Source organism: Mirounga leonina, unplaced genomic scaffold, assembly GCF_011800145.1.
Source record: "Mirounga leonina isolate KUSES-001 unplaced genomic scaffold, KU_Mleo_1.0 Mir_168, whole genome shotgun sequence".
Lineage (NCBI taxonomy): Eukaryota > Metazoa > Chordata > Mammalia > Carnivora > Phocidae > Mirounga > Mirounga leonina.
The window spans coordinates 17,955,745-17,980,866 of NW_023270426.1; the positions used below are offsets into that span (position 1 = coordinate 17,955,745).

General features: G+C 55.9%; 1 protein-coding gene across 1 annotated transcript in view; it reads right to left on the minus strand.

The window, feature by feature from the left end:
• FSTL4 (follistatin like 4) overlaps positions 1-25,122 on the minus strand; it is a 542,960-nt gene that overhangs the window by 113,210 nt on the left and 404,628 nt on the right. Inside the window, exons 5-6 of the mRNA XM_035014126.1 lie at positions 4,369-4,562; positions 1,114-1,237 (exon numbers count right to left, since the gene is read on the minus strand). Coding sequence (XP_034870017.1) covers positions 1,114-1,237; positions 4,369-4,562 — 318 coding nt within the window. The remainder of the gene's footprint in view (positions 1-1,113; positions 1,238-4,368; positions 4,563-25,122) is intronic.

Consider the following 25,122-nt stretch of genomic DNA (forward strand, 5'->3'; position numbering starts at 1 on the left):
TCTAAAATTAAGAGATTTATTTCAAGGCATAAATTACTCTACCCACAAAGCGGACACTCCCCACAGCGGGTGAAGCCTACCAGTCATTCACACCTCATTATGAACTAGTATACGTCAATGTGAGTGTCAGGAGCGGGCAGGGAGGGGGGTGACGGGGAACCGCAGCTGGTCACAGGATATCAAGCAGAGCCCTGTAATTGGGGTTAGAGGGATGCTGTGAACTGGAAAGGCACCCACGTGTCAAGCTCACGGACACCACCCACAGGGGACAGCCACACTCCCTTCTCTGCTCATGTCACGGGAGTACCTCCACCATCTACCACGAGAGCCCTTCCTGCCAGACAATCAAGAGGCCTCCCTCCCGGGCCTGGAGAACGTTCGCAGTAACGGCACCGAAGTGGCGTCAACGCGGAGCAGGAATACTTTTCTGGAAAGCAGAACTCCAGGTAGAGGCTGGGGTTGGGGGAGAGGATGCTGTGGTTCGGAGTCCTCAGTGCACTTACTCCCCACACCCCCAGGCCTGCTGTTAGGAGCAGGGAGCTTGCAGGCGGTGTCCGAAGATGCCTCACGCAGGATGCACATATCACCTGCTTTAAGCAGAGGCGGAATGTTCTCTGACATAAAGGGGCTTCCTCTCTTTGCGACCACCCCTCTCATCTCAAGTTTGGGCCTGGCAGCACCCTCCCCTCTCCTCACTGCTGAACTACATGAGGTCTCTCCTGAAGCTCCCTACTCCTGCCTGGCCAAGCCTCCAGAATCCTCCTGCAGGATTTGCTTTTGGTGTGGCCGGGTGGCAGCCTGGAGAAACCCTAAAAGCCCCTCCCTCCAGGCGCAGTCATAGACCACCCGCCAGGGTGTGTAGCAGTTCCCCCCACCCCCACCCCGACATGCTTACAGCACAGTCCTAGGCTTCTCCAACACCACCAAGAAGACCCTTTCTCCAAAAAGAGCAGAAGCAAGGCCTCCCTCTTCCCACCCATGCTCGTCTACCTTGTTCTTAAAGCTCAGGCTTGTTGCAAAACAAATTCCAACAAATTCGCGTATAAAAGAAACCAGTGCTGGCGACCACCCAGGACAGGCCCCAGAGCCGAGCCTGTCCTGGCGCTGACTTACGGAAGGCTGTGTAGAGCTCGTGGAGTGTCAAGAAGCCGTCACTGTTGGAGTCATCAAATCGGAGGAGGTCGCCGGGCGAGCACCCCAGGAAGTCCTCGTCCAGATCCTGCTTCTTCAGCACGTGCTGCGGGTGAGGAAAGGGATGAGGCCAGAGCAGGCAGTAAGGGTAGGGCTCTGGGCCTGGCTGGAAGACGGCTTAGGCCAAGAGGGACTGGGGTCGCCCCCCTGAGGGTGGGGTGAGGGCTCCCATGGTAGCTCCGTGGGCCATGGGGAGCACCCCATGCTCTCTGGTTTCCTCTCGCCTGAGCCTCTCCTTCTAGAGATGAGGCTCAGAGAGGGCAGGGACTTTCCCGAGGTCACACAGGGGTTGGGGCAGAGTCAGGATGAGCGTTCAGGTGTGTTTTCTCCCCATTGGGGCGGGCGGACCCCAGACACTCTTGGTTGGGCACGATCCTTGAAGAGCCTGGTCTACCCCTTCATGCCGCAGATGGGGAAACAGAAAAGAGAAGGAACCTGATCAGACAAACGTCTGATCCCATGGCTCCCAGCTGTGTAGGGCGGGAGGGTCACTGCTGCATCCGTGCACGCCTGCCCAGCCCCCCAGCCACAGGGCAGCACTGGGGAGCCACAGAACCCCTTCCCCCCGAGAGGAGCAGCTGCCTCGCTACTGACTGGGGCTGAGCTCCCCGCCTCTGCCTACCCCGTTCTGCCAGGGGCACAAGCGTCTGCCCGGGGGATTCTGGCATGGGGCTCTGGATGCGCCCTGGTGAACTTTTCTCTGGATGTGGCCTCCCCAGCATGACCAGCCACAAGCCAAAAGGAGACTGTGTGTGGAAATTCCAGGCACCCCTCGCTCAGCTGGAGCCGGAGGCTGGGGTGTCTGGGACTAAAGTCTTGCAAGGAAAATGCTCAGAATAAAATCTTAGAAGAAAGAAAATTATTTCATTTTATTTTGGGGGGGCAGGGGGACAGAGACATTTTTTCTTTATTTAACAGTCTCAGCTTGGCCTGCTATACTAAAGGCAATTTAATGTGATAACGTTAAAAAAAAATGACCCCTCACCCAGCAAGTAAGTGTTCAATAAAAGGGAGATCAACCATAATGCTGGAAATCAATCTTGTAAAGATGGAAATTTCTCCTTGTCTATTTCTGCATTGGAAATTGATTAACTTTTCATAGGACCGACACGTTTTTCCCTGACGCCTTTGATTCAGTGTCAGGGAAAGGCCCCCTTTAGCTGGGCTCCGCTTGGCAGGTTTATGAAATGGACTTTAAATACATTAAATTTTGAAGAGGAGATCATAGCCCAATTACCATGCTTGTTAATGGCTTCAGGTGCCTCTGGGCACATCCCCGCCAGGTCAGAGCAACAAGCCCACGAAGGGTCTGTGTACCTGTCAGCCACCTGGGAGCCCCGTGGGGCTGGGGCGGCAAGAGCCCGCAGGTGCTTCTAAGACAAGCCAAAGCCACCTGCATTCGGTGCTCCCTGCACAGCATCTAGTGCGGGGGCCTGCCAGATGGTTCTTCTTTTAGGTAACTGTAACTGACGGGGCCTGGGCTTTTCCCAGGGTGGCGCGGGTCATCTGTGGGTGGCTGGCCCTGCTCCTTGGGGTCTTCCCCATAGCTGGGAGCCAAGTACGCCTGCAGGTGGTGGCATGGTGGCTGCCAGGGCTGGGATGTTGTGTGCCTGGGAGGCTGTGGGCAGCAGGCCTCCTGGGAGGCAGGCTCTGGATGGACTGGCACGTGTTGCCCACGTGTGGACGAGCAGAGCAAGGTCTGCAAGTGCCTGAGGATCTGCGGTTCCCAGCGCACACTCTGCAAGCAGACTCTGGGCTGGCTGGAGTAGAGGGCCTTGAGAGGGGGACCCTGCATGGCCAAGCCTCCAGGTGACCGCTCTGTACTCAGGTCTTGTGACAGGACGGGTTGGCAGGCAGACGGACAGACCGGCCCCATTGATGATGACGGTGGCATTGACCCCGAGTACTCCCACCTACTGAGAGTGTGCCACGTCCCAGGCACCATGCAGAACACCTCACGTGCCTTAGCTCCTTTCACCCACCCGCTGACCCTGGGGTGGTCACAGACGAGCAACAGGTGCAGCGAGGTGAGGTGGTCTCCCAACACCCACTAGCTAGTAAACACCAGAGGCGAGGCTGGAACTCAGGAAGCCTGACCAGAAAGTCTGTGTTCTTAGAGACTACACTACACGGTAAGGGACTCTTCTGTTTCCTATGTCATAAGTAAAGGGCCTTGCTTAGTGCCATGCACACCGAGGATGCTCAGTAAATGCTAGGGCACTCCCCAGCCCCGTCCTTCCTACTGACCTGGCCACAGCTTTTCTAAGGTCACTGTGCTATGGGAAGGATTTCTTTAAAGTGGCATCAGAGGTGGGGACTCATCCTTAGTATCTATCCTTTGGGTGGGCACTCTGCGGGCTCTGAGGAAAGGCTGTCCCCACCCCACTGGCCAACCTGGGGAGGCTGACCTCACCCTGGCACCTGCCTGGTGTGGCTCCAGGCCGTAAGAGGGAGACCAGCAGAGTGGGACAGGAATGCAGGTCTTTCTGGCCTACCTGGCCTGCCTGTCTGCCGGCATCCTAGAGGCCCTCCCGAAAGCCAGTCACTGCCCCAGCACCACCTCCAAGCTGGAGACAGGGACACGTGTGCTGTGCTTGGGGAGGGAGGCAAGCCACTGGGTCCAATCCCAAGTGTCTGCTCAAACGGAAGAGCACAGCTTGGGGGTGGGCAAGGGGGGACGCAGGGCTTCCTGCAAGTAAACGGGCTGGGTGTTGGGTTGTGGATATCTGGACCCTACAGAATGGCAAGGTCCTAGGGGGGAGGACTCGGGGATGCCCAGGTGATAGCCCCCAGCCCCTACTTCCTTTCAACATTCCTGCTAAGGAAGGCAGAGGACTCAAGGAGAGGAGATTTATTTATCAGAGACTAGCCCCTCGGAAGTGCATCTTTTGCCAGCTAGCTGAGAGCACTTCAAAGCTTGTCAATATTGGCTGAAGGTGGCTGGTGGGAAGAAGACACTGACGTGGGTTTGTTTATAAGATATTCTCAGAGGCACTCAACACAAGCTCTCTGACTCCCAGGGGAAGGTCTGCTCTTGCCAGAGAGAGGCCTCCTTAGCGGCCCATTAGAGAGACAGTTACAAATGATTCTGCTCACAGGGATCTCCCCGGCTCTCTTTATCTACACCCCAGATGGAAAAACCTCCATAATTCGGTGTTCAGTGAATACCGTACCCACCTGCGCCAGTTCAGAGCTGCTGAGGTGGCCGTCCCCGTCTGCATCCAAGTCCGTAAACAGAGATTCCACCAGGAGGCGCTTCTGGGAGGCCGGGTCTTGTCTGCTGTCCTCATTTGGGAGCGGCTGCCGGCGCGTCTGGAGCGCCATAAGGACATTCTTCAGGCGGGCGTAGTTGGCCATGGTACACAGGTCAGCTGGAAGAGACGGGTGACGTTACTGCCGCGAGGCTTCTCCGCTGGTGTAGAGAAGAGGGTCACCCAGCCCGCTCAGGTAGAGTTCTTGGGCATTTACTGTGGGCAGTGCGGGCACACCTGGAGGAGATGGGGCCGGTCTGTCCGTCTGCCTGCCAACCCGTCCCGTCCATAGTTACTAAACACTGAGCACACGCTTCACAGGACACACGTGCTGGAAGGAGCCAGTTCGCTCGTCCCACAAATACTTACTGAGCACCTACTACATGCCAGACTCAGGGCAATTGCCGGATGCGGTGGGGAGGTTGGTCCGGGGGAATTCACAGCCGTGGCTCACGGCAGCTTTAGGAAAGCCGGCCCCAGTTCTATTCTGTAATAGCTCGTCTTTGCCTTAATCCCACCTTAAAGGCTGCTTTTGAATCCTTGGCCTCAGAGATGAGGGAATTTGAGTTAACAGGACTAATAAGCCCTGCTTAAGTTAATTAGGTACATTCCCAGAGCTGGATTACTTCAAAACAAACGTGTGTACACAAGTCTATGACCACGAAACAAAAGGAAGCTTTAAGAAGTGAAAACTGGAACACACAGCCTGTGACTCTTCGGTCTTTTATCTTAGGCGTGCTTGCCGATTGGCAGCAGAACCACACGGTGTTTTGGCAAATGAGGCCCATGAGGCACCGTGACATGATGCAGTTTATCTTGCTGGTGACGGGCCAACTGGGGTGAACACCATACGGGGCTCAGCGCATGGCTGAGGCCGTGGGCCTGTTAGCAGAGCAGGATGGTCCCTCTCGGGGGGAGGGAGCGTTTTGGCACTTGGCTTTGCGAAGTCCCGGGGCATGGGCCTGGGCTCCCAGCCGCCCATCCCACTGAAGGCCAGCGTGCTGCTGGCTGCACGGCTGGGAAGGGACTGGCGGGTCTGGGGCTCCTCCCCTTCATTCCAAGGCCAGTGGAGGGTACCAGGTAATAGCTCAGGGTTGGGAAGAGCACTGGCCCGGGAGTCCACTGGGTTTGAGTCCCGGCTTTGCCGCGGCCTGAACGTGCACCTTGGACGCGGTGCCTCGGTGATTTCACCTGTGAGGTGGGGACGACAGGGCCTCCACGTGGGGCTCTTGGGAGGGTTAAAAAAGATCCGCGCATAAAGGGCTCAGGGCTGGCTCGGCACCGAGTCAGGGCCAGTAAAATGATAGCTACTCTCTCCCTCCTTATTACTGAAACCACATTTGCTGAGGAGCAACAAACAAGGAAGCTACGTGGTGGGGAAAGGCTGATGGGGGAGTCTGTCTGTTTCTTTTCCTCCCTCCCTCCCTAGACGGGCCTCGGCAGCCCAACCACTTTTTCTTGTGCTTGTTTGTGTTTCTAGATTTTCTTCTCATTTGGGGTCAATTGATTCTCGTTAGAAACAGATGCCTGTTACCATTTTCTCCTGCATGTTTATTTAGAGAAAAATCAATTGTTGTGTTCAATATAATCAAATTTATTTGCTCTCTGGGAGTCTCCGTGCTCTGAGAAGAATGGCTCTCCCATCGCCCTAACCTGGCTAGTACCCCTCTTGGGGCTGGGAGGATACCCATTCCTGGGAGCTCTTAGGGCCCCCGATGGGCAAACCTGATTCTCAAGTCCATAGAGGTGCACAGTGCTGAGAGCACTGACCTTGTCCCACTACAAACCCACTTCTGCCCACGGGCCGATGTGGTGGCCAGCTGGCTTTTTCTTCTTCCTGGGCCCGGATAAAAGTCAGTTTAGGGCAAGGGGAAGAATAGTTTTCTCCCAATCTTCCCCCACCCCCCAGCCTCCAGCAGACTGAACTGCAGTCCTGGCAAACGGAGCAGAAGTGAGGACACAGCACAGGAACGGTGTGGATGGTGAGAGGCTCCCGGTGGGAGGACCTGCGGGGACCACGCAGAGCCGGGCTCCCTGAGGGATGGGTGGGGCTGAGTAGGATGGGCAGATGCATCTCGTTCCTCACAGACCGTGCTGGGGCACACATCCCCTGTGAGCTGCCTGCTGCCAGGCAGGGCTCCCACACTGGCAGGCCAGGGAAAGCACTGAGGTGGGTCCCGTCGGGGGGAACCGAAGCCATCTCTCCAGGCTCTGCTCCTCCTCCTACACCCTCCAGTTCCCTGTGAGTTCAGAAGCTCCTGACTTCTCCACCCTGGCACTGCCCAGCACACACCTCCTGGTCAGGAAGGTATGCACATGCCTAGAAATCAACCTGGAGGAAAGGGGTGGGGAAGGCTCCGCTCCCCGGGCCCCTGGCCTTGCCCCCTGCTAGGGCCCACACCGGCCATGCCGCTCCCACCCTTTGCCAGCATTTACATTCCAAGTCTGTGCCAGATGCCAGTGGCATGCTGGGACACAACGGAGCTTCCCGTCCTGGGCATCGGAGGTGCCCACAGAGGGGGAGCTCACGAGGCTGGGCTGAAGCAGCCTCCCTCGGGGAGGGCAGTCCAGCATGAGCCCCGAAGGATGAAGGACGGGGAGGGAAGACCATGCAGCAGGAAGGACGCACGCAGAAGCAAGCTGCACAGTGTCTGGAGAAAGCTGGTGCGGTGGGGTGGGGGTGGGGGGGGGAGAAACGAGACAAGGCTGGAGGGAAATGTGGGGCTAAGGCGGGATGCCAGGCACTTTCTTTGTCCTTCTGTCCTTACTGAGGGCCCTCACCTGCCTGGAGTGTGTGGGGCCAGAGATGAATCAGGGGGCTCCTGGAAGGGAATCCTAAATCCTTCTTTGTCCCAGAAGCAGTTGCACATTACATGAATCTCAGCATCAAATAATGAAGCCATTGGCCCAGTGCTCCTGAGTTCCTCTCATGTCCCTATGGCTTTGGGGAATTAGGATCACCAGAGGGAAGACACCCAATGGTGGCATTTCTGCAGCCATGGAGCTGGCTGTTTTAGTCAAAGTCCCCACCCTCTCACTGGGACACCCTTTCATGCTCCATCTCCAGCAACGACGGTCCTCTGGCAACCTCTCCCCACCTGAGGCAGGCCTTGGGTTCCAGGACGCAGAGCAGCCTAGCAAGGCCCATATGAGGGATAGCTTACCAAGCCCCAATTGTGTTTTTTCCTTCCCACCCCCTGGTGTGACCATGGGAGCAGACTGGAGTGGCTCATCGAGGGGGAGCCGGGAGCATTTGTGGATCGGCTAGACCCGGCCTTTAGCTAAAGGATGCTGCTGCTGGTTTTAAATAGTTGTCTTACAGAAAAGAAATATGTGTCCATCAAAGAATGCTTGGAAAGTACAGATGAATATAAAAAAAGAAAAGACATCACTCAAATCCCCCTCCCAGTGGTTGGCATGGGGTTAAGCAGGGCCCTCTGAGCAGGGGATGCAGAGCCCAGGAACCAAATGAGCTGAGCCCCTCGTTGGCCCTTGTCCCCCTCACGGAGCCCCGAGGCCTGGCCCACGCAGCTTCTGCTTTCAGATCTTCCTTTTTCCCTTACCCAGCTTGGACAAGAGATGGTCAATACCCCGGGGTTGGGTTCTTAACTTCAGCTGGTTCGTCCCTGACCCCCACCCAGCAAGCTCACACAGGGTACAGGAAGAGGCGGGGGTGTGGAGGGACAGACCGGCCACTAGAGCGTGCTCCTGCCCGTGGCTCGGCATTCACTCCCCCTCTATCTGGAATGCTCTTCACTCAAATCTCCATGGTCCCTGCTGAGACATCACTGCATCTAGCATCCCTGCCCCTATTTGGGGTGAGCCTGGGCCCCAGGGGGTGAGAGGGATCACCTGTCTCTGAAGTAGGGCAGAGCCCAGGCTTTACCTTTGGCCCTCTGGACCCTGGCCCTTTGGAGGGAAGGTCTGTGGAGGGGGCATGGCAGAGGCCTGGGGGCCACAACCCTCCTCCCCGGGGCCCTGTGGGTGCTGACCATGATGCTGGTGAGAATGGCAATGGCCAGCCCTGCCTGGGAGCCCCGCACCTGCTGCCTGTGCAGTCAGCCTGGAGTAGAGTTCACTTCCCCACTAACCGATCCACAGCTGCTGGGACTTCCAGAGAGAACTCTGGAGAGCAGGATGCTTGCGTGTGATGTTGGGGGCTGGGCCTGAGCTGGCTCAGCAGGGGCTGCCGAGCTGGGATGTGGAGGGGACCTGTTGTATGCACCAACGGATGGACACAATCCACCCCGCAAACATTTCTCTCCACATGCTAGGAAAGTCATTTAAATGTTTCCTCTGAGTCTTGGTGGTTTCCAGGTAAAGAGAGATTTGTGTCACGAGTAAGGGTAGCCTTGGCTAGGTCAAAGCCTCTGATGAGGTTTGGAGAGTTCCAGGAGGTCCCTTCTGGACCCATAAGCTCACTGAGCTCTGACCACAGCTGAGGCACTCCTGTCTCGGGGCCTTCTCGAAGACTTTCTCTCCTTCTCTTCTGCTTTCTTCAGGGCCCAGCTCAGCCTCCTCTGCTGGGAAGCCTTGCTCCTCCTGCTTGCATACACAGAACCGCCTCCCTGTCTCCAGCTCTCTGCCCTTTGTGGATTGCTTTTTGTGAGCCTGTCCTCTTAGGTTGGGCTCTGGGCTTCCACAGAGCAGCCCGTGAGGCAAGGACCTAGACTGAGTAGTATGTTTGGAGATGATCCCAAGAAATGCACGAAAGGAAGCGGGAAGTGAGACCGGAGAGGGGGAAAGCCAATGAAGGGTGGGATGCCAAGCAGCTGGAGCTTGGTGCCATGGAACCTTCGAGAGACTTTGTCCCGCAGGCCTCAGAGCTGCTCCACTCAGGTGTGAGGGTGCGGGGCACTCTTCCACCAACTTCCGTCCCTTGTTGGCCAAGGGTTGCTTCTGGGGCACTACCCGCCGCCCTGTCCACCACTTCTGGACTCCCTACATGAGGACTGAGCACATTCCTGAAGCCTGCAGGGGCCCTGAGGATGAAGATGTGGGGACCCAAGGTTGGATGCTATCAGTCAGGGTCATGCGCAGCTGTCCCCCAGAGTTGCACACAACCTCGGGGGTTGACTGAGGGAATCTGGATGGGGCGTTAGCGTCCATCATATCCCCTCCATGGGACGGGACCGGACAATTATGCACACAGCACTAAGGTGTGAAACGCTTGTTGAGTGAGTTAATCAGGGACTATGGGTGACAACCGAGTCTCGGGGCTCCAGGGCAGGCTGTCTCATAAGGAAGCCAGGATGATGGAACCACCCTGTAACAACCTGGCATGTGACTTCATCAGAGGCTGCTGATCAGCCCCATCAATAACGGTCATCACAAGGCTGGATGGAGCACTGGACGGGGAGTCAGGAGACCATCTGGTTCTGCCTTGACTAGCTATGAGACCCTAAAAAAGGTGTTCATTTCCTTGCCCTTCCTGCCTCCACATCCTCCCTCAGAATGGGGGCAGTAATAATCCCTCACTACCGTCCGGGGTCATGACGGGAAAGAAAACGTAAAAGGACTCTCTGCAAAGTCCAAGTAGTCAGCCAGGCCTGAGGGCTTCTCGGGATGAAGCAGGCCTGACGCCCCAGGCGACCTGGAGCATGGCTCATTTGTCACTGTCCCTTTCACCGATGCCCAGGGCCACCGACGCTCCTGCTCTGGGGCCCCTCAGGGAGGGAGGCTCATGGCCCAGTCAGCCTGACAGAGACAAGCAGCCCGACAGGCCCTTGGAAGAGCCCAGCTCCCTTCCTGCCAGCCTGGGGGCCCTCGATGTGCAGTGGCCACCGGGGCAGCCCAGAGCCCTGGCCCCAGGCTTCCTGCCAGCGCCTGTTTTTTTGGTGTGTGTGGGGGGGCTCCTTCTGCTCCCAGACCAGGGCTGCTTTGGCAGATAAAATATTGATCAGCCTGCTGAGAAGCCCAGAGTGTGATCCTATTTTCATGTCAGAACTTGGTAATGAACTACATTTATCAAGCCCATTCTGCATGAGAAAGGTCAGCCACAGATCTAGCTAAGTTGTTATGACATCTCATTAATCTAGTTCCCTCAATAATTGTCCCTCTGTGACGATTCTAATGTTCTCCCGTCCCAGCCATACTCCCTCCACGCCGAGGGAGATTATTGTAGCAGGAGCACGGGCACATCCACATTTAATTTTTTGAGCAAAGAGAGATAGGAAGCAGGTAGCAGCCTCTGGAATTAAATGTCCATCAAAGGAACACTGTCTAGTGCAGAACAAAGGGAAGCAAGGGAGACACTGTGAATATTCCATTAGCCACGCGTGCCCCTGCCGGACGGGGCCTCAAAGGGACCGTCTTCGCTCCGGGGCAGGTGAAGCTTCCAGCTGCAGGTGTGGATAGGGCTAGGAGCTCCAAAGAGTCAAGGGAAGCGGGTCTGTGCAGTGTGGCTGGGGTGGGGGTGGGGGGAGACACCATTCAGGCAGTGGGAAGCTCAGGTTCTAACTGGGAGCGAGGGACAGACCATGTGGTCAAGGCCCCTGACGGAGGCCCAGGTTCTGGACACAGGAGGCACCTGCAGGCAGGGGAGGGGGTGGGCTGGAGACACCTGGCCCCAGGGAGGGAGGGAGGGTGGTGAGGGTTCGGCTTGGGGCCAGCCCTGGCTGCCTCTCTGCCTCTCTCACCCCCAGCCGTTCCATCGCCAAGTCCTTTGGCCTCTTCCCCCAACATACCACCCGTGTGAAGAGCTCCCCCGTATGCTGCCCCCATTCTCCGTTGCTACACTCTGTCCAGCCTCTCTCCCCGTTCCTATCTGTTCACTGCTGACTGTCAGGCTGCCCTGGGACAGCGGAAGCCCCTCGAGGCCAAGGTCTTGCCTTGGTGCAGCGCATGCCCAGCACCCAGCCCCAACACCTGCACGCAGAGGGTGCTCACTGAGTGCCCGTTGCCTGGACGACTGTGGAACCCTGGGTGGATGGGCACAGCCGGTGGGGTCAGAGAACGGCGGCAGCGTGCCCAGAGGAGAGAGGACGATCTCAGCCCCCTGAGCCACAGTGACCGAGGTCTGGAACTCGGAGTGGGGGGCTCGGAGCCCATGTCATCTGTCCCGCCAGTGCCTGCGGGGGGGCCTCGTGTGTGATGTGGGGGTGGTGGGGCAGCTCCAGCAGGTGGCACGTGAAGCCATGCTCACTGGCGTCCAAGCTGCCCTGTGCTTGCCAGGGGGCGTGGACCCTATCTCGTCCACTGGGGCGCCCCCAAACCCGCAGTGGTGGCCCCACAGAATGAAGTCTGGCATGGCCAGCCTGGGGGTGGTGGTGGCAAGGTGGGGAGCCACAGAGGGACTGGTGCCCCGCTGGACACGAGGTTGCACAGAGGTGGCTCCGCCGAGTCACCCCTGGTGGGCACACACAGCTCCCTCTGGAGCTGGACAGGAGGATAATGTAAGTTTGTGTCTGGGGGGACCCGGGCTTGGAACAGCAGCTCCGGCAGGGAGGCCTGTGGGTGAATTCGGCCACAGCACAGCTTGGGGAAAGGTCCAATTCCATACTAGGGTTCTGATCAGTAAGTGAGCCCAAAGCTGACACTGGGGACCCTCTGTGCTTTATGGGGGGGGGAGTCCAAGGCCAAGGCCACTGTGAAGACCGCACCCCTTGATGGCCATCCCTCAGTGGGGCAGCCCTGCATGTCAGGAGTCCCCTACAAAGTCCAAACTTACTGGACAAGGGAGCTCAGGACAGATTACTCGATAGGAAGGAACTCTGCTACCAACACCAGCAATCCTTTCGGGGATGGGTGTGGGCTCAGGGACAGGGAGATGGGAAGGAAGGAAGTGCGGAGGAGAGGGCTGGGGGACTGTGCTCAGAGACACCAGCCTGTGGCTGCGGCATCTCCCTTCCCGAACCACATGCAGGCCGTTCCTTCACCAACTGCACGGTCGTCAGCTGTACCCTCGAGCCACCCTCACTGGGAGCTAGTCCTTCCCGGACCTGGCAGGGTGGCCCGGGCCCTAGGCTTGGACCCTGAGACCCTCACGCGGACACCCCCAGAGGGGCCCAAGGGAGAGGCTGGACGTGCCTACAACCTTGGCTGCTGCTGGATCTGCTCACGGGCCGACTCTCGCCTGACCCGCACCCAAACAGCCGCAGCCCTGCTTCCCGCGCTGTCCCCAGCCTGCCTGCTCAGTAACGTCACTGCTGCCCAACCAAGTGCGATCTTTACCACCAAAGCAGAAACTTGACTTAATCATCTGGCACCGACATCACGGCTGCACGTGGTTGTGTTACATGGGTCTCAGCTGCGATGTGTCATTCTGAGGTCTATTTTGAAACTGCTAAGCTGTGCAAAGAGCAAGAAGCATTTTACTCCCAGATCTAATTTATGAGCCGCCATAACTTCACTGGAGTTTAGCTTAAGAGGAACAGATGTTTAATTCGATGTAAATTTATGAACATTAACAATCTTTCTGCTGCCATTTCTGAGAAAATTCAATTAACGATAAATGCCAAAACCAGTGGGTTTATCTTCAGGATAGTCTTTTGCCAACATGGTGTAGTTTTGCTTATGGTGTTGACCAAGCCACAGAATTCTGAAAATTCTAGGAGATAGTGAAGCACACGTGATATGGTCTTCTCACAGTCCCCAACGAGAACAGGTGTGCCCTGAGTCACACCACCTGGTGACCCCCGGCTGGCTGGCGCCGGAGGCCTGTAACTGCTGAGCAGGTGGGTCACCATCACCCACACTCAAGCACCCTGGGGAGGTCCTTCCACTGTGACCTAAGCCACAGCTACTGGCTATTCTCCCACCTTCCAGAAGCGGGCCGACAGGCTCCCGAAAGGCCCCTTCTCTAAATCTGACCTTTCTGCCAAAGCCCACCTCTAAGAAGCTGTGTTTGTCTGCTCCAAGCCCCACACTCTCAGCTTGTCCTTGTCCCCAGCCCGTCTCCTCCTTAGATCGCGTTCCAACGCCTCTGTGTGTGCCGAGTGAAGGTCTTCACTCTCGTAGAGCACTAGGCATGGTGCCCCACGGTGGGCATGGGCCCCGACCATGAGGACACTGGTGAGTTGCTGCCTGCCCACGGCCCGCAGGTACTCTGCTGACCTCCTGTTTCTCCCGTCCCTCCAAGCTCCACCCGGGTCCCCTCCTCACCCATGAGTCCTAATGCCAGAACCGACAACGGGCTCACCACACTCATTAGGAGCCCCTCATCCTTCCAGGTCCCAAAGGCTGGCCACCTGTCCTCTGTCAGTGTCCCCTGTTCTTTCCCCTGGGTGCTCTAGGAGTCATCCCAGCTGCCTTCGAATGCTCTGGGCTGAAGGCACAGGGCCCACTTTGGGTCCACAAACAGACTAAGACCAAGACTCCACATGGCCTTTGGCCCTGCCTGGGCCCAACCTACCCAGCACGCAGACCACGTGGCTCCTTCCACAGCTGCGGCAGCTCCAGCGCAGGGGGAAGCAGCCAGCTCTCCCCGTGCCTGACCTGGCGGATGCAGCCTCATCTCGATGTTCGCCCCAGTATCAGGTAATTGAAATTAACAAAACCACCCAGACCTTTGTGAGATAAATGGTACATTTGCTCATGAATGCCTGGTTCGATTGATGTTGCTATACAATCTGCCATCTGACATTGACAATCCTCTCTTCTATTCCTATTAAAGGAAGCAAAATTGGTTGGATTCCTGGGAGAGGGATCCACAGACACTTTTTAGGTTGACTGGCACATCTATCAGGTGGCCCCGGAGTGAAAGAGTAATGTCTGAAAACTTGAATAAACGCTAAAGCCCTCTGGCAGGAAGAGCCTGAGTTTTTACTCTTGTGTTAGCAGGAAACACACAGGCAACCAGGATCCTTAACAAGTCACTGATTCCTTCTGGAAGGAGGACACAGACTCCACGCAGACTCCGGCTCTCCCACGGCCCTGTCCCGAGCCCAGCGCCTGCACACTCCTGCCCCGCCCCTCACACGCACCAGGAGGAGAAACAGGAGTGCTGGACGAGGGGACCGCCACCAGGCTGGTGGCGGAAAGCTGCAGCTCCTGAGGGAGGAGAGTGTAGGGCCCCACCCCCGCCCTCCGTAATTCCATTCATTTTGTTGAATGGATGAGACTCCATCCCCCCCAAACACCTAACCAAAGGGAAGGGTCCTGCTATCAAGATGGAGAAAATGTTACTCCTCAGGAGTCAGTAATGCCCAGGAATGTCACTGTTTTGAGCCTTGAGCTGCTCTGGTCTTCGAGGGGTTACAGAGCTGAGCGGGACCTCAACTGTAAATTTTGTTTACAACTTTGTCAGGAATGGTTCACCATTTTGGAGCATCACATCTCCAAAAACAATGTCACTTACGTACTCGAAGTGTCAACATAATGTGCCCGTCACAGGCTCCATCTGCAGCTGCTGTGTTCATAGGATCCACATAGTAAGTGCTGACATCTGACTACCCCGAGTCAGTATAAGCACTTGGTGTCTAAACATTTACATATTGAAAGGCATAGTTTATTCCTACTACTTTTCTTTCTTTCTTTCTTTTTTTAGAGAGATTGAGAGAGAGAGCACGTGCAAGCTGGGGGGGCGGGCAGAACGAGAGGGAGAGAGAATCTTAAGGAGGCTCCACGCGGACCAGACACGGGGCTCGATCTCCTGACCCTGAGATCATGACCTGAGCCGAAATCAAGAGTCGGACACTTAACCGGCTGAGCCACCCAGGTGCCCCCCTCCTACTTTTCTTATATTTCTCCTTTATATCACAGTTTGAATAAGACACGCATTCCTTTCAAGATGATACAGGGGCTCTATAAAATATTTGCCATGAAAAGGTGGCTTTGGGTCTGACAGGGTTAAAGAAAAGTGATCTATGTGAACAATTAGAATCTGTGGCCTTCTTTTTTACCCAGTTTTTTTTTTTAATCACAATGAAATATACATAATGTAAAATCTAGTATCTTAACCATTTTTAAGTATATTGGTCAGTGGCGTTAAATATATTCATAATTTTGTGCGACTATCAACATCATCCATCTCCATAACTCTTTGCACCTTGTAAAATTGAGACTCTGTACCCATGAAATAACAGCCCCCACTCCCGCCTTCCCCCAGCTGCTGGCCACCCCCATTCTACTTTCTGTCTATGATTTTGACTACTCGAAGTTATCTCATGCCAGTGGAATCATACATTATTTGTCTTTTCATGAGTGGCTGACTTCACTTAGCGTGAGGTCTTCAAGATTCATCCATGTTGTTGTGTGTCCTAATTCCCTTCTTCTGTAAGCCTGAATAATATCCACTGTATGCATAGACCCATGTTGCTTATCCATTCATCAGTCAGTAGACATGGAGTTGCTTTCAGGTTTTAGCTATGATGAGTAGCAGTGCTATAAACATGCATGTACAAATATCTCTTCAAGACCCTGCTTTCACTTCTTTTGGGTATATATCTAGAAGTAGAATTGCTGGGTCATGTGGTAATTCTATTTTTTTTAGGGTTTTATTTATTTATTTCAGAGAGAGAGAGAGAATGAGTGGGGAGAGGGGCGGAGGGAGAGGGAGAAGCTCCCTGATGAGCAGGGAGGCCGATGCGGGGCTCGATCCCAGGACCCTGGGATCATGACCTGAGCTGAAGGCAGACGCTTAACCGACTGAGCCACTCAGGTGCCTCTATTTTTAATTTTTTAAAAAATTATTTATTTGAGAGAGAGAGAGAGAGCGCGCGCACACACACACACAAGGGGGGAGGGGCAGAGGGAGGGGGAGAGAGAATCTCAAGCAGCCTCCCTGCTGAGCACAGAGCCCCACACGGGGCTCTATCTCATGACCCATGAGATCATGACCTGAGCCGAAATCACGAGTTGGGCACTTAACTGACTAAGCCACCTAGGTGCCCCAGTTTTAATTTTTTTTTTTTTTTTGAGGAAGCACCATACCATTTGCCAAAGTGGTCTGCCATTTTCTATTTCCACCAACAGTGCACAAAGGTTCAAAATTTTCCACATACTTGTCAACATTTATTTTCTGTTTTTTGGTTTTTGTTTTTTTTGACAGGGGCCATCCCAGTGGGTGTAAGGTGGTGGTCTTACTTCTTTTGACACTCCTTAGTCCTGAGATGTTTAAGAGAGTGGGAAGAGTGTGGGAGTGCACCTGGGAGTGAGTGGTCCTGTGGATACGTCATGCACATGCGCGTACCTGTGCACAGCCCCAGCCTATGAAGGCCAAGCTCGGGGAGGCAGAGAGCGCAGAGCCACACGCCTGGGCCATGGAGCCCACCGGGTCCTCGGCACGCAGCGGGCAGCAGCCCCCGAGGAAGAGGCTTCATCTTGGCGCATGTCCCACTGAAGAAAGAGGCCTCACGTAGGCACCACGGGGGCAGGGGCCAGGACCTGCCTCCTTTCCCCTTTCTGCAGATCTGGGCTCTTTTCTGTCTCTCTTCTTCCAGGACACCCCTGGGGAGGGCACGAGTGCTCTGGCCAGCAGGTGAGGAGGCTGGGGCCGGGAAGGCCTCTGAGCACCTGTCTCGTATGCCTGGCGCAGCCTGTGGTGTTTTTCTCACCATGGTGTTGGCTCAGCGGTGTTTGCTCAGACACAGCGATCTTCAGCTTCTGAGCTGAGCCAAGGAGCCACTTGGTTTTAGAGGCAACCAGCACAGATGCTCCCCCTCTGTGGGAGGGGTCTGTAGACTGCAAATCCATGCCATCGAGCGACCGTCTCCAGGAAAGAACTGCTCACATGTTAGCACATCCCATGTTTCTACCTGTAGAAGCTTTGCTGGGCTCGTGGGGAGATTTACTTTGGAAGGAAAAGTATCACAGGGAAACCGCCTGAGAATGTCTCAGAAAAGAGCGTGTGCGCAAAGCCGGGGATTCGTGCCTTGACATGGGCTTGGCGGGAAATGGCATTGCAGAGAAGAATTACCTGAACAGAGATTCTGAGGTTTGAAGATTTATCTGAACCCGTCTGACTTATGGGACTGACCGTAAATCCCAGGTCAACGTGAAACAAAACAAAACTCCACAACAGTTCCGAAGGAGAACCACACAGTCTTTGGGGGAGAGTTTTGGATTCTTTCCAGTGCTTGAGCTGCTGGGAGGAGGGTGGGGAGGCTCTTCTTCCCTGCGTCTGCACCGCTGTTCTGGGGATTAACCACCCTGGAAACTCATCCCTGTGGAGGGAGCAGCGGAGACTCATCTCTGTGAAAGCCGGCCCCAGATGGGCCGTGTCTGAGCCGGTGAGCAGGCTGTGGAGGCCCTGGTTCGTGTCCAGAACCCAGAGCCCGGCAATGCGAGGAGCCAGGGGCCGGCAGGGAAGGGCCGGCAGGGGGCATTAAGCGGGGAGACCAGGGTGTGGCTCCCCTGACCGCTCAGAAGGCCCCTCCTCCTGCAGCAAATGGAGCTATTCCAGGCATGGCTCAGCGCCCGGCGGGCTGAGCGGTTCCCTCCCTGGCACGCTGGGCCAGCAGCCCGATGGGATGCTGGTGGAGGTGCTCTCAGCAGATGCACATGCTGGGAAATCGCTTTGCCCTCCGTGTCCTCCTTATTCTTAACTTCTCAGATGCCAAGAATGGCCTTGATATTGCCTTGTGTGGCATGACAATGCATTCAGGAGCTTTAAGAGGGTTCAGGACCCGCCAGAGATGGGAGCGAGAGCGACCCTGCAGGACTCTCCCAAGGAGAGCGCGTGCCGCTCAGAGCACCCCGGGGGCGGGGGCGGACAGGTGGGGGCAGTGGTCCTCAGCTTGCGGCTCTCAGCCCTGAGACCTGAGCCGGGCTGCCACCTGCCTGGTGTTTTGTGTGCACACCCCTTGGGGCCTTTCCTGCTCTGGTTCCAGCTCCCTTCCCTTTAAATTCTAGCCTTCCACGCTTGCAAAGAGACCCCGAGAGCCATAATCATGGAGAGAACAGGCTGCTCTATAGCAGGAGGCGGAGGGAGAAACTGTGCCCCATGTGAGGGGCTCTTCCTGCCAGCCGCCTTGGCTCAGGGGCCCAGGGTTTGGGCTGACCCTCTTACCCAGTGCCTGGAAAAACTGGGGATCCCCAAAGATGGGGAACTCCAGGGCCTCCAACTGGGAGGAGTGACTGGCAACCATTTCCAGGGCCGGTGTCCCTTCAGGGGGCCACAGCTGCAATCAGTGAGAGCATTTCCATGTGACCCAGAGGGGTAAGATGGAGGGCGGTGTCTTAAGCATGGTAGGAAAGAAAATCTAGGAAGGTCCCCATTGCAGGATGCTCTTCAGGGCCCTCAGACACAGAACCACCAGGGAACAGCTATTCTCAGGGAGTGTGGAGTGGCTGGACCCCCGCCTGAGCTCAGAGGGGCCTTCAATGCCCCATGGCTGACCTCTGGGGCAGAAAAGAGCCCGAGGGCCAACAGAGCTCTATTTTCGATGCCACTAATAATTTTTACTGCTCCCATTCAAAAGTCTCTTCTCCTTTCAGCATGGAGTCTAGAATGGTCCAAGTTCCAAGCTGACATTGCAACCATACTCTTCAATTCTTAGGGAGTTGCTTTCTGTTCCAAGTGCTGTGCTCACGTGACGGTCGGTCTGTGCCTGCCCCACGGATGGGGTCATTTTCTTTCTTTCTTTTTTTTTTTAAGATTTTATTTATTTATTCATGAGAGACACAGAGAGAGAGAGGCAGAGGGAGAAGCAGGCTCCCAAGGAGCAGAGAGCCCGATGCGGGACTCGATCCCAGGACCCTGGGATCATGACCTGAGCCGAAGGCAGACGCCCAACCATCTGAGCCACCCAGGCGCCCCGGACAGGGCCATTTTCTTCCACATTCTCGTGGAGCTTTTCTTCACCCTCTGGACTCCTCTCTCTTCTGTGGTGCCCCGCCCCTCTTCCTGGGGCCTCCTCTTAGTGGCACTGTTGGCTTTAGCCACCTCTCTGATTTGTCACGTCCTCTCCTCTTCCAAAAGGCAAGCTGAGCAGCAGTTACACTTGCATGGGGACGTGAATGGGGCAGAGCGGGTGGTGCTTCTGGGTGCTGGTAAGATTCTCTCTCTTGCCCTGGGAGCTGGTCACAAGATATGCTCTCTCCGAAAATTCACTGAGCTATACATTTATGATTTACTCATTTTCTCTGTGTGTTATACTTGAATAATATGCTTATTCATTTATTTAGAGTGCAAGCGAGGAGGGGCAGAGGGAGAGAGAGAATCTTAAGCAGACTCTGCGCTCAGAGTGGAGCTCCATGTGAGATCTCACGACCCTGAGATCATGACTTGAGCAGAAATGAAGAGTCAGATGCTTAACCCACTGAGCCACCCAGGCGCCCCGATAACATGCTTACGTAAAAGAGGTGACCTGGCGTTCCTCAACAGCTGAAAGCTATCAGTTGCTTTGGGTAGGAGCTTTGTCCTTGGCCAGGCCCAGGCCGGGGTACACGAAGGAGGGCGTGGCATGGCTGGGAGTCAGTGGTTCCCAGGAGAGGGTCACCGATGTGGCGCAGCAGTAGCTTCTCGGGTCCGTCTGGTCAACAAGTCATCTTGGACTGGGCATCCTTTTGGCCAGGCACCATGTTGTCTGTCTTCCCTGGAGGTGTTGCTTCTTAGCTCAGGCCTGGGTCTCTGGGCAGGAGGATGGGTGTAGGGTGGGCTTTGCTGAGCAGCCTTAGGAGAGGGAATGGAAGAGGCTGAGGGTCAGGAGATCCTCACTGTCCTGGGGCACCCTATGTCACCCCCATACTCAGCTCCCGAGAGGAATCTGGTGCATGCTCACCGCAGAGCTAAGGCGCCGTCACGGGCTCTGTGGGCGTGGCTCTGAAATGCTGTCCCATGGAATACTGCCCCCCGTCACAGGCCTGGATGGCAGTTGGCGGCTCTTGGCGGAGAGGTGTTGGTGTGGAGGTGGCTGCCCAGGCACTCTGTTCTTGCTGAGGGTTTGCCGGGGACCCTGGCACCACAGGGGGCTGGCCTCCTTAGAGCCCCAGGGGGCAGGGCCACTTAGCAAGGCCCTAGGACCCTATCACAGACCATGCCCTGGCCTGTTCCGCCCCAGTTTGCCCCTCCTGGGCTCCCAAGGCTGTGAGGACTGAAATGAGGCTCCAGGCTCAGGTGCAACTCAACCTCCACAGCCCTGGCTGTTTGGCTTGTGTGACCCAGAAATGGGCATCAAGGGTCACCTCCTCAGAGGGGACAGGACGGACCCTTGTGCAGCCACACCTCCCAGTCCAGTGACATCTGGGCAGCCAGGGCTGATGGCAGGGTTGGGCCTGGAGGCGTTGCAGCCAGTCCCCTCCATGTGAAGCTCTCTCCTGGGCAGCGTCCTCACCTACCCTTCTGGGCACAGCTCATTTCTCCACTCCTAGACAGCATCCCCCTTGCTGTGGCAATCAGGGTCCAGGCCCCACACTTGATTTTCAACATCAGCTGCCCTCCGGCACTAACTTATGCTTTCCAACGTGTGGCACACACCCACGAAACAGCTGGGGCCTGCTGCGCCATAGCGGCGACGTCAGGGACAGGGAGCGTGGGCACCCTTCCTGCGGTGACTGTACCCGCCCCGCCTGCGCCCTTACCCATGCTTGCCAACTGGGGACAGACGAATTGATCCTAGGCAACGTGACTTTCGGATAATTTACACTGAAGGAGCAGAAGGCGCTTTACTCCACAGCAGGAGATAATTTATAACCAGTCTGAACACCTGGCTTGGCAGAGACGGCGACTCTGGAGCTCCCCCCTGCTCTGTGGACTCGTGAGCACATGAATTACCACCAGGCTTACTGTAACTGTACATCTCAGGATGAACACAGGCCAAAGAGGCACGGGGCAAAGAACTCTGAACCCTAGCCACTTGCTGGCAGCCCCCATCGTCTGGAGGCTCCAGGAAGCACATCTCCATCCTCCCCGGCAAGCTGGGCTATCCAGCTGGGGGAGGAGACGGGGGTGGGGGGAGTGGGGAGCGAGCACAGTCAGCCTTGAGCAGTCCTGAAGTCCTGTCCCCATTCACTCAGCAGAGATGCACTTGGGGTGTAGGTGCACCGAGTCCTGGGCCAGGCATCGGGGCAGAGAGGGGACAAGGTGCGGGCCCTGCTCTCCAGGAGGTCGGGCCCCAGGAGGTGGAAAGATGAGCACTGTGACGGGCCACATCCTTCTCTCTTGCAGCTGGGGAGGGCTTGCATTCAGGGAGGTGCTGGGGGGGTGGGGTGGGCGGAGGCTACAGGCCCACGCTGTCAGCTCGGGGACGCATCCTTCCCAGTAAGGCCCAGTAAGGCCCTCAGCCTGCCCTTACCCGAGTGTGAGACTGGGATGGGCACGCCAGGCCCGACCTCTGGACCAGCTGTGCATTCTTACCAAGCGACCATCGAGGGAACTCACGCTGTGTTCTTAGGTGGGGGCTTGCCCCTGTGAACCCTAGGACAGGGCCAAAGGTACATTTCTCAGCTAAGAAGCGGGCTGTCAACAATCCTCTGCAACTAATTTGTGCACACACTTGGCCTTGTTTTTAAAAGGAGAGGAGGGAAAAGTGGTGGCAGGTGTTTTTGCTTGTTTAGTTGGGGCGCATTCACGCTGCATCAAAGCCCACAGCGAATTCAAGGAGTGGGTCTGGATCCGCTTATCAGGATCAAATCCCCCTGAGCAAACAGCCCTGATTATAGCTTTAAATGGCTTAGAAGAACTAATGGATCACAGAAAATAGCGTGGGACTAAAAGTAAATATACAGTGAGGGAGTCTGCTGGCGGGGAAGTGGGGCTTCTGCATGGGGACACCAGCCGTCAATCCAGTTCAAATGGCACTCCTGCCTTAGGAGACTCTTCTCCCAGGTCTGTCTCCAGGTGTCAGGCTGCATGTTACACAGTCGAGACTGTACACCTCTCGGAGCTTTGTTTATTTATTTATTTTTAATGTTTAAAAAAGATTTATTTATTTGACAGAGAGAGAGGGAGAGAGCAGGGGGAGCAGTAGAGGGAGGGGAGAAGCAGGCTCCCCGCTGAGCAGGGAGCCCAATGCAGGGCTCGATCCCAGGACCCAGGATCATGATCTGAGCCGAAAGCAGATGTTTAACCGCCTGAGCCGCCCAGGTACCCTCTTGGAGATTTAAATATGCACCAGGTACCGAAGAACCATCGTTTCGTTCATCAGAAAGCAAACCTAAGAGCTGAAGAAGTGTCCTTTTCCAGATCGGCTAGCTCAGTAGAGTTGATCTGACTTCGAAGTAGGGGATACTGGTTGAAGAAACAGATTTCTTGCCTATAAGTCGCTCATGCTTGTATGGCTCTAGAGGGTGTTGGGTGGTCACAGAGCGTGTGGAGGGTGTCTGGCAGGGGAGTTCGGAGGGTGTCTGTGTATCGCAGGTTGTGTGTGGGGGTGAGACGGAGTCCCCGGATGTGTCTGCCTCCCGGGTTACCCCTGGGGAGACGTCCGGTTGGCAGGTGAGCTCGGGAGGGGTCTGGGCTGAATGGAGCCTGGGACCCTTGGCCCTGCCTGCCCCGGGCATGGCATGATGAGTGCTGGGTGAGCCAGCCCACCCCACCACGTGCACTCTGAAAACTGCCAACTGCCCAGGGATGGGGCAACTTGGGCCACTCACTGGCTTTGCCCACGAGGGGCCCCAGGGGGGTGCCCCCATCGCTCTGCTCCTGGAGGCCCAGGTGGGGTGTGTCAGCCTAGTGAAGCCAGGGCCCTCTCGGGGAGTGGCTCCTGCGGGTGGGACATGAGGTGGTCCCCGGATGGCCTCTTTGCCCTGCTCCCCTCCATCTTCCGCCCTGCTGTCCACAGGCACCGTCGCCTCTCCTCGTTGATGAGGGTACTGACTCTTCCTCCTGCCAGTGCCTTTCTGGCTTTCAGAGGCTCAGGTTCTTTGGTTAAAGGGCGATAATCACGGGCTGGAGCAGGGGGAGACCAGAGAGGTGTCCATGCGCTGCCCAGTCCAGACCCTCTGCTAAGCTCCAGACCTCCTACCGCACTGCTGGCCTGACATCTCCCCACACCGTCCTGCAGGGCCCCTGGACTCAACGTGGCCTGCGTGGAACCTTCCAGGAGACTGCTTCTCCTTTTACACCCCATCCAGCCAGTGGTCCTCCGCCAAAGCCCCCAGCTGTGCAAACCACACGTCACGCATCACCCCTGAAATCCCACCCATCCCTGGCCAGTCAGTTGTGGCTCAGGCTAGTTCTGCCTCTTGAGTGTTTCCTACCACATCTGCTCCAGTTCAAGGAGACCCTCCACACTACTTGGATGACCACTCCAGCCTGGGAGCCCTCAGACTCCAATCGTGTCCCAACCAATCCCCCTCTACTCAGCAGCTGGAGGGATCTCTGGGGGCGCCCAACTGCCGCGGCTGTCCGGCCTCACGTGGCCCCTCCCGGCTCGCACCTCTGAGCCACTTTCAGCATCTCGAACTGGCCCGGCATCACCTCTGGGCCATGGTACCACAGCCCTACCTCGCCCCGCTTGGCAAATTCCTCATCATCTCTGCAGCTTGGCTGGTGCACTGCCAGGCTGCACATCACCTCCCTACTGCTCCTGGCTGGGTTCACACGCCTCTGTGTCCTTGCAGCACCCTGGGCAAGCCCTGCACGGGGTTTATCGTCTTCGCCGCCTCTACTTGTCCACTCTGCCCTTCTTGTCAGAGCCCGAGAACCCGTGGGCACGGTAGCAAGTGACTGGCATGCAGCAAACACAAGGCAAATAAACGAAGGAATGACCAAATGGATGGACATGGAACTTTCATCTACAATGGCTCCTATTGAGACATACATATGTTTCCTTCTGCCCCGAGTCCAGGAAGCCAGAAAACAACTACCAGGTTAACTAAACATAGCTACTCCATGCTCACAGGACTTCCTTCTGCCTCCACTTGGAACCTTCTGTAGCCAGTCCCAACTCCTTCGCATAAGTGGGGACTGGAGAAGAGAACTGAATGAACAAGGCCCTAGCATGAGGTGCTCAGATCTTCTCTCCCTGTGCCCCATTCCCTCATCTGTGCAACGGGGCTGGTAATCTCTGTCCTCGGGGCTACTGCAGGAGTCAGTGGCTAGGACGGCACCTCAGCTGTCACAGAGGAACACCCTGGATGGCTGCGAAATCCTCTTCGCATTTTAATGGGTACGATTCCCAAGACCTTTGGAGTGTGGGGTGAGGGTGGGGTCCGTGGAAGGTTCTGGAAATCCAACCTCTTTCCAGAGCAAACACCTCCAGGGCAACATCCCTTTCCCTTCCGGCACTGAGGAGGGCACCCATGAGATGGCTGTAATGGAAATATAAATTGTCCTACTTCAAAGCACTTTGATATTTTATAATGACCATTATAAACCTGTTCTCTGCATACCACATAAATACTTCAGTCCCACACTACATTTCCTGGTATCTCTAAAGACACCAGGAGAAAAGCAGGGGAGCCATAAAAGAAAAATAAAAATACAGTTGCAGATGAGCCTAAAACTCATTTCTTTGAAGCTTAATTGATGGGAAAAGCTTCTGGCCCCAGAGAACTTAAAGGCCCATCATGCAGATATTTGATTAAGTGTCCCTGTATCACGGACCACACTAAACGGGAAATCGTTACACTATAATTGCAAATACATTAATAAAATGATGTGGGTTTCTTTAGGACATAAAGAAAGAATGAAATAATTCGCTCAGATAACTCAACAGAAATCTAGGGTCTGCCCCTGGGATGGTTGGAAGCAAGGGCTGTTGGGGTCTCAGTCTCGCTGGCCCCCCTGGAGAGCGGGCCCGGCCTCTATTTAGGGAAGCTCTGGGGTCGATGGAAGCATAGTCAGGCTTCAGAACCG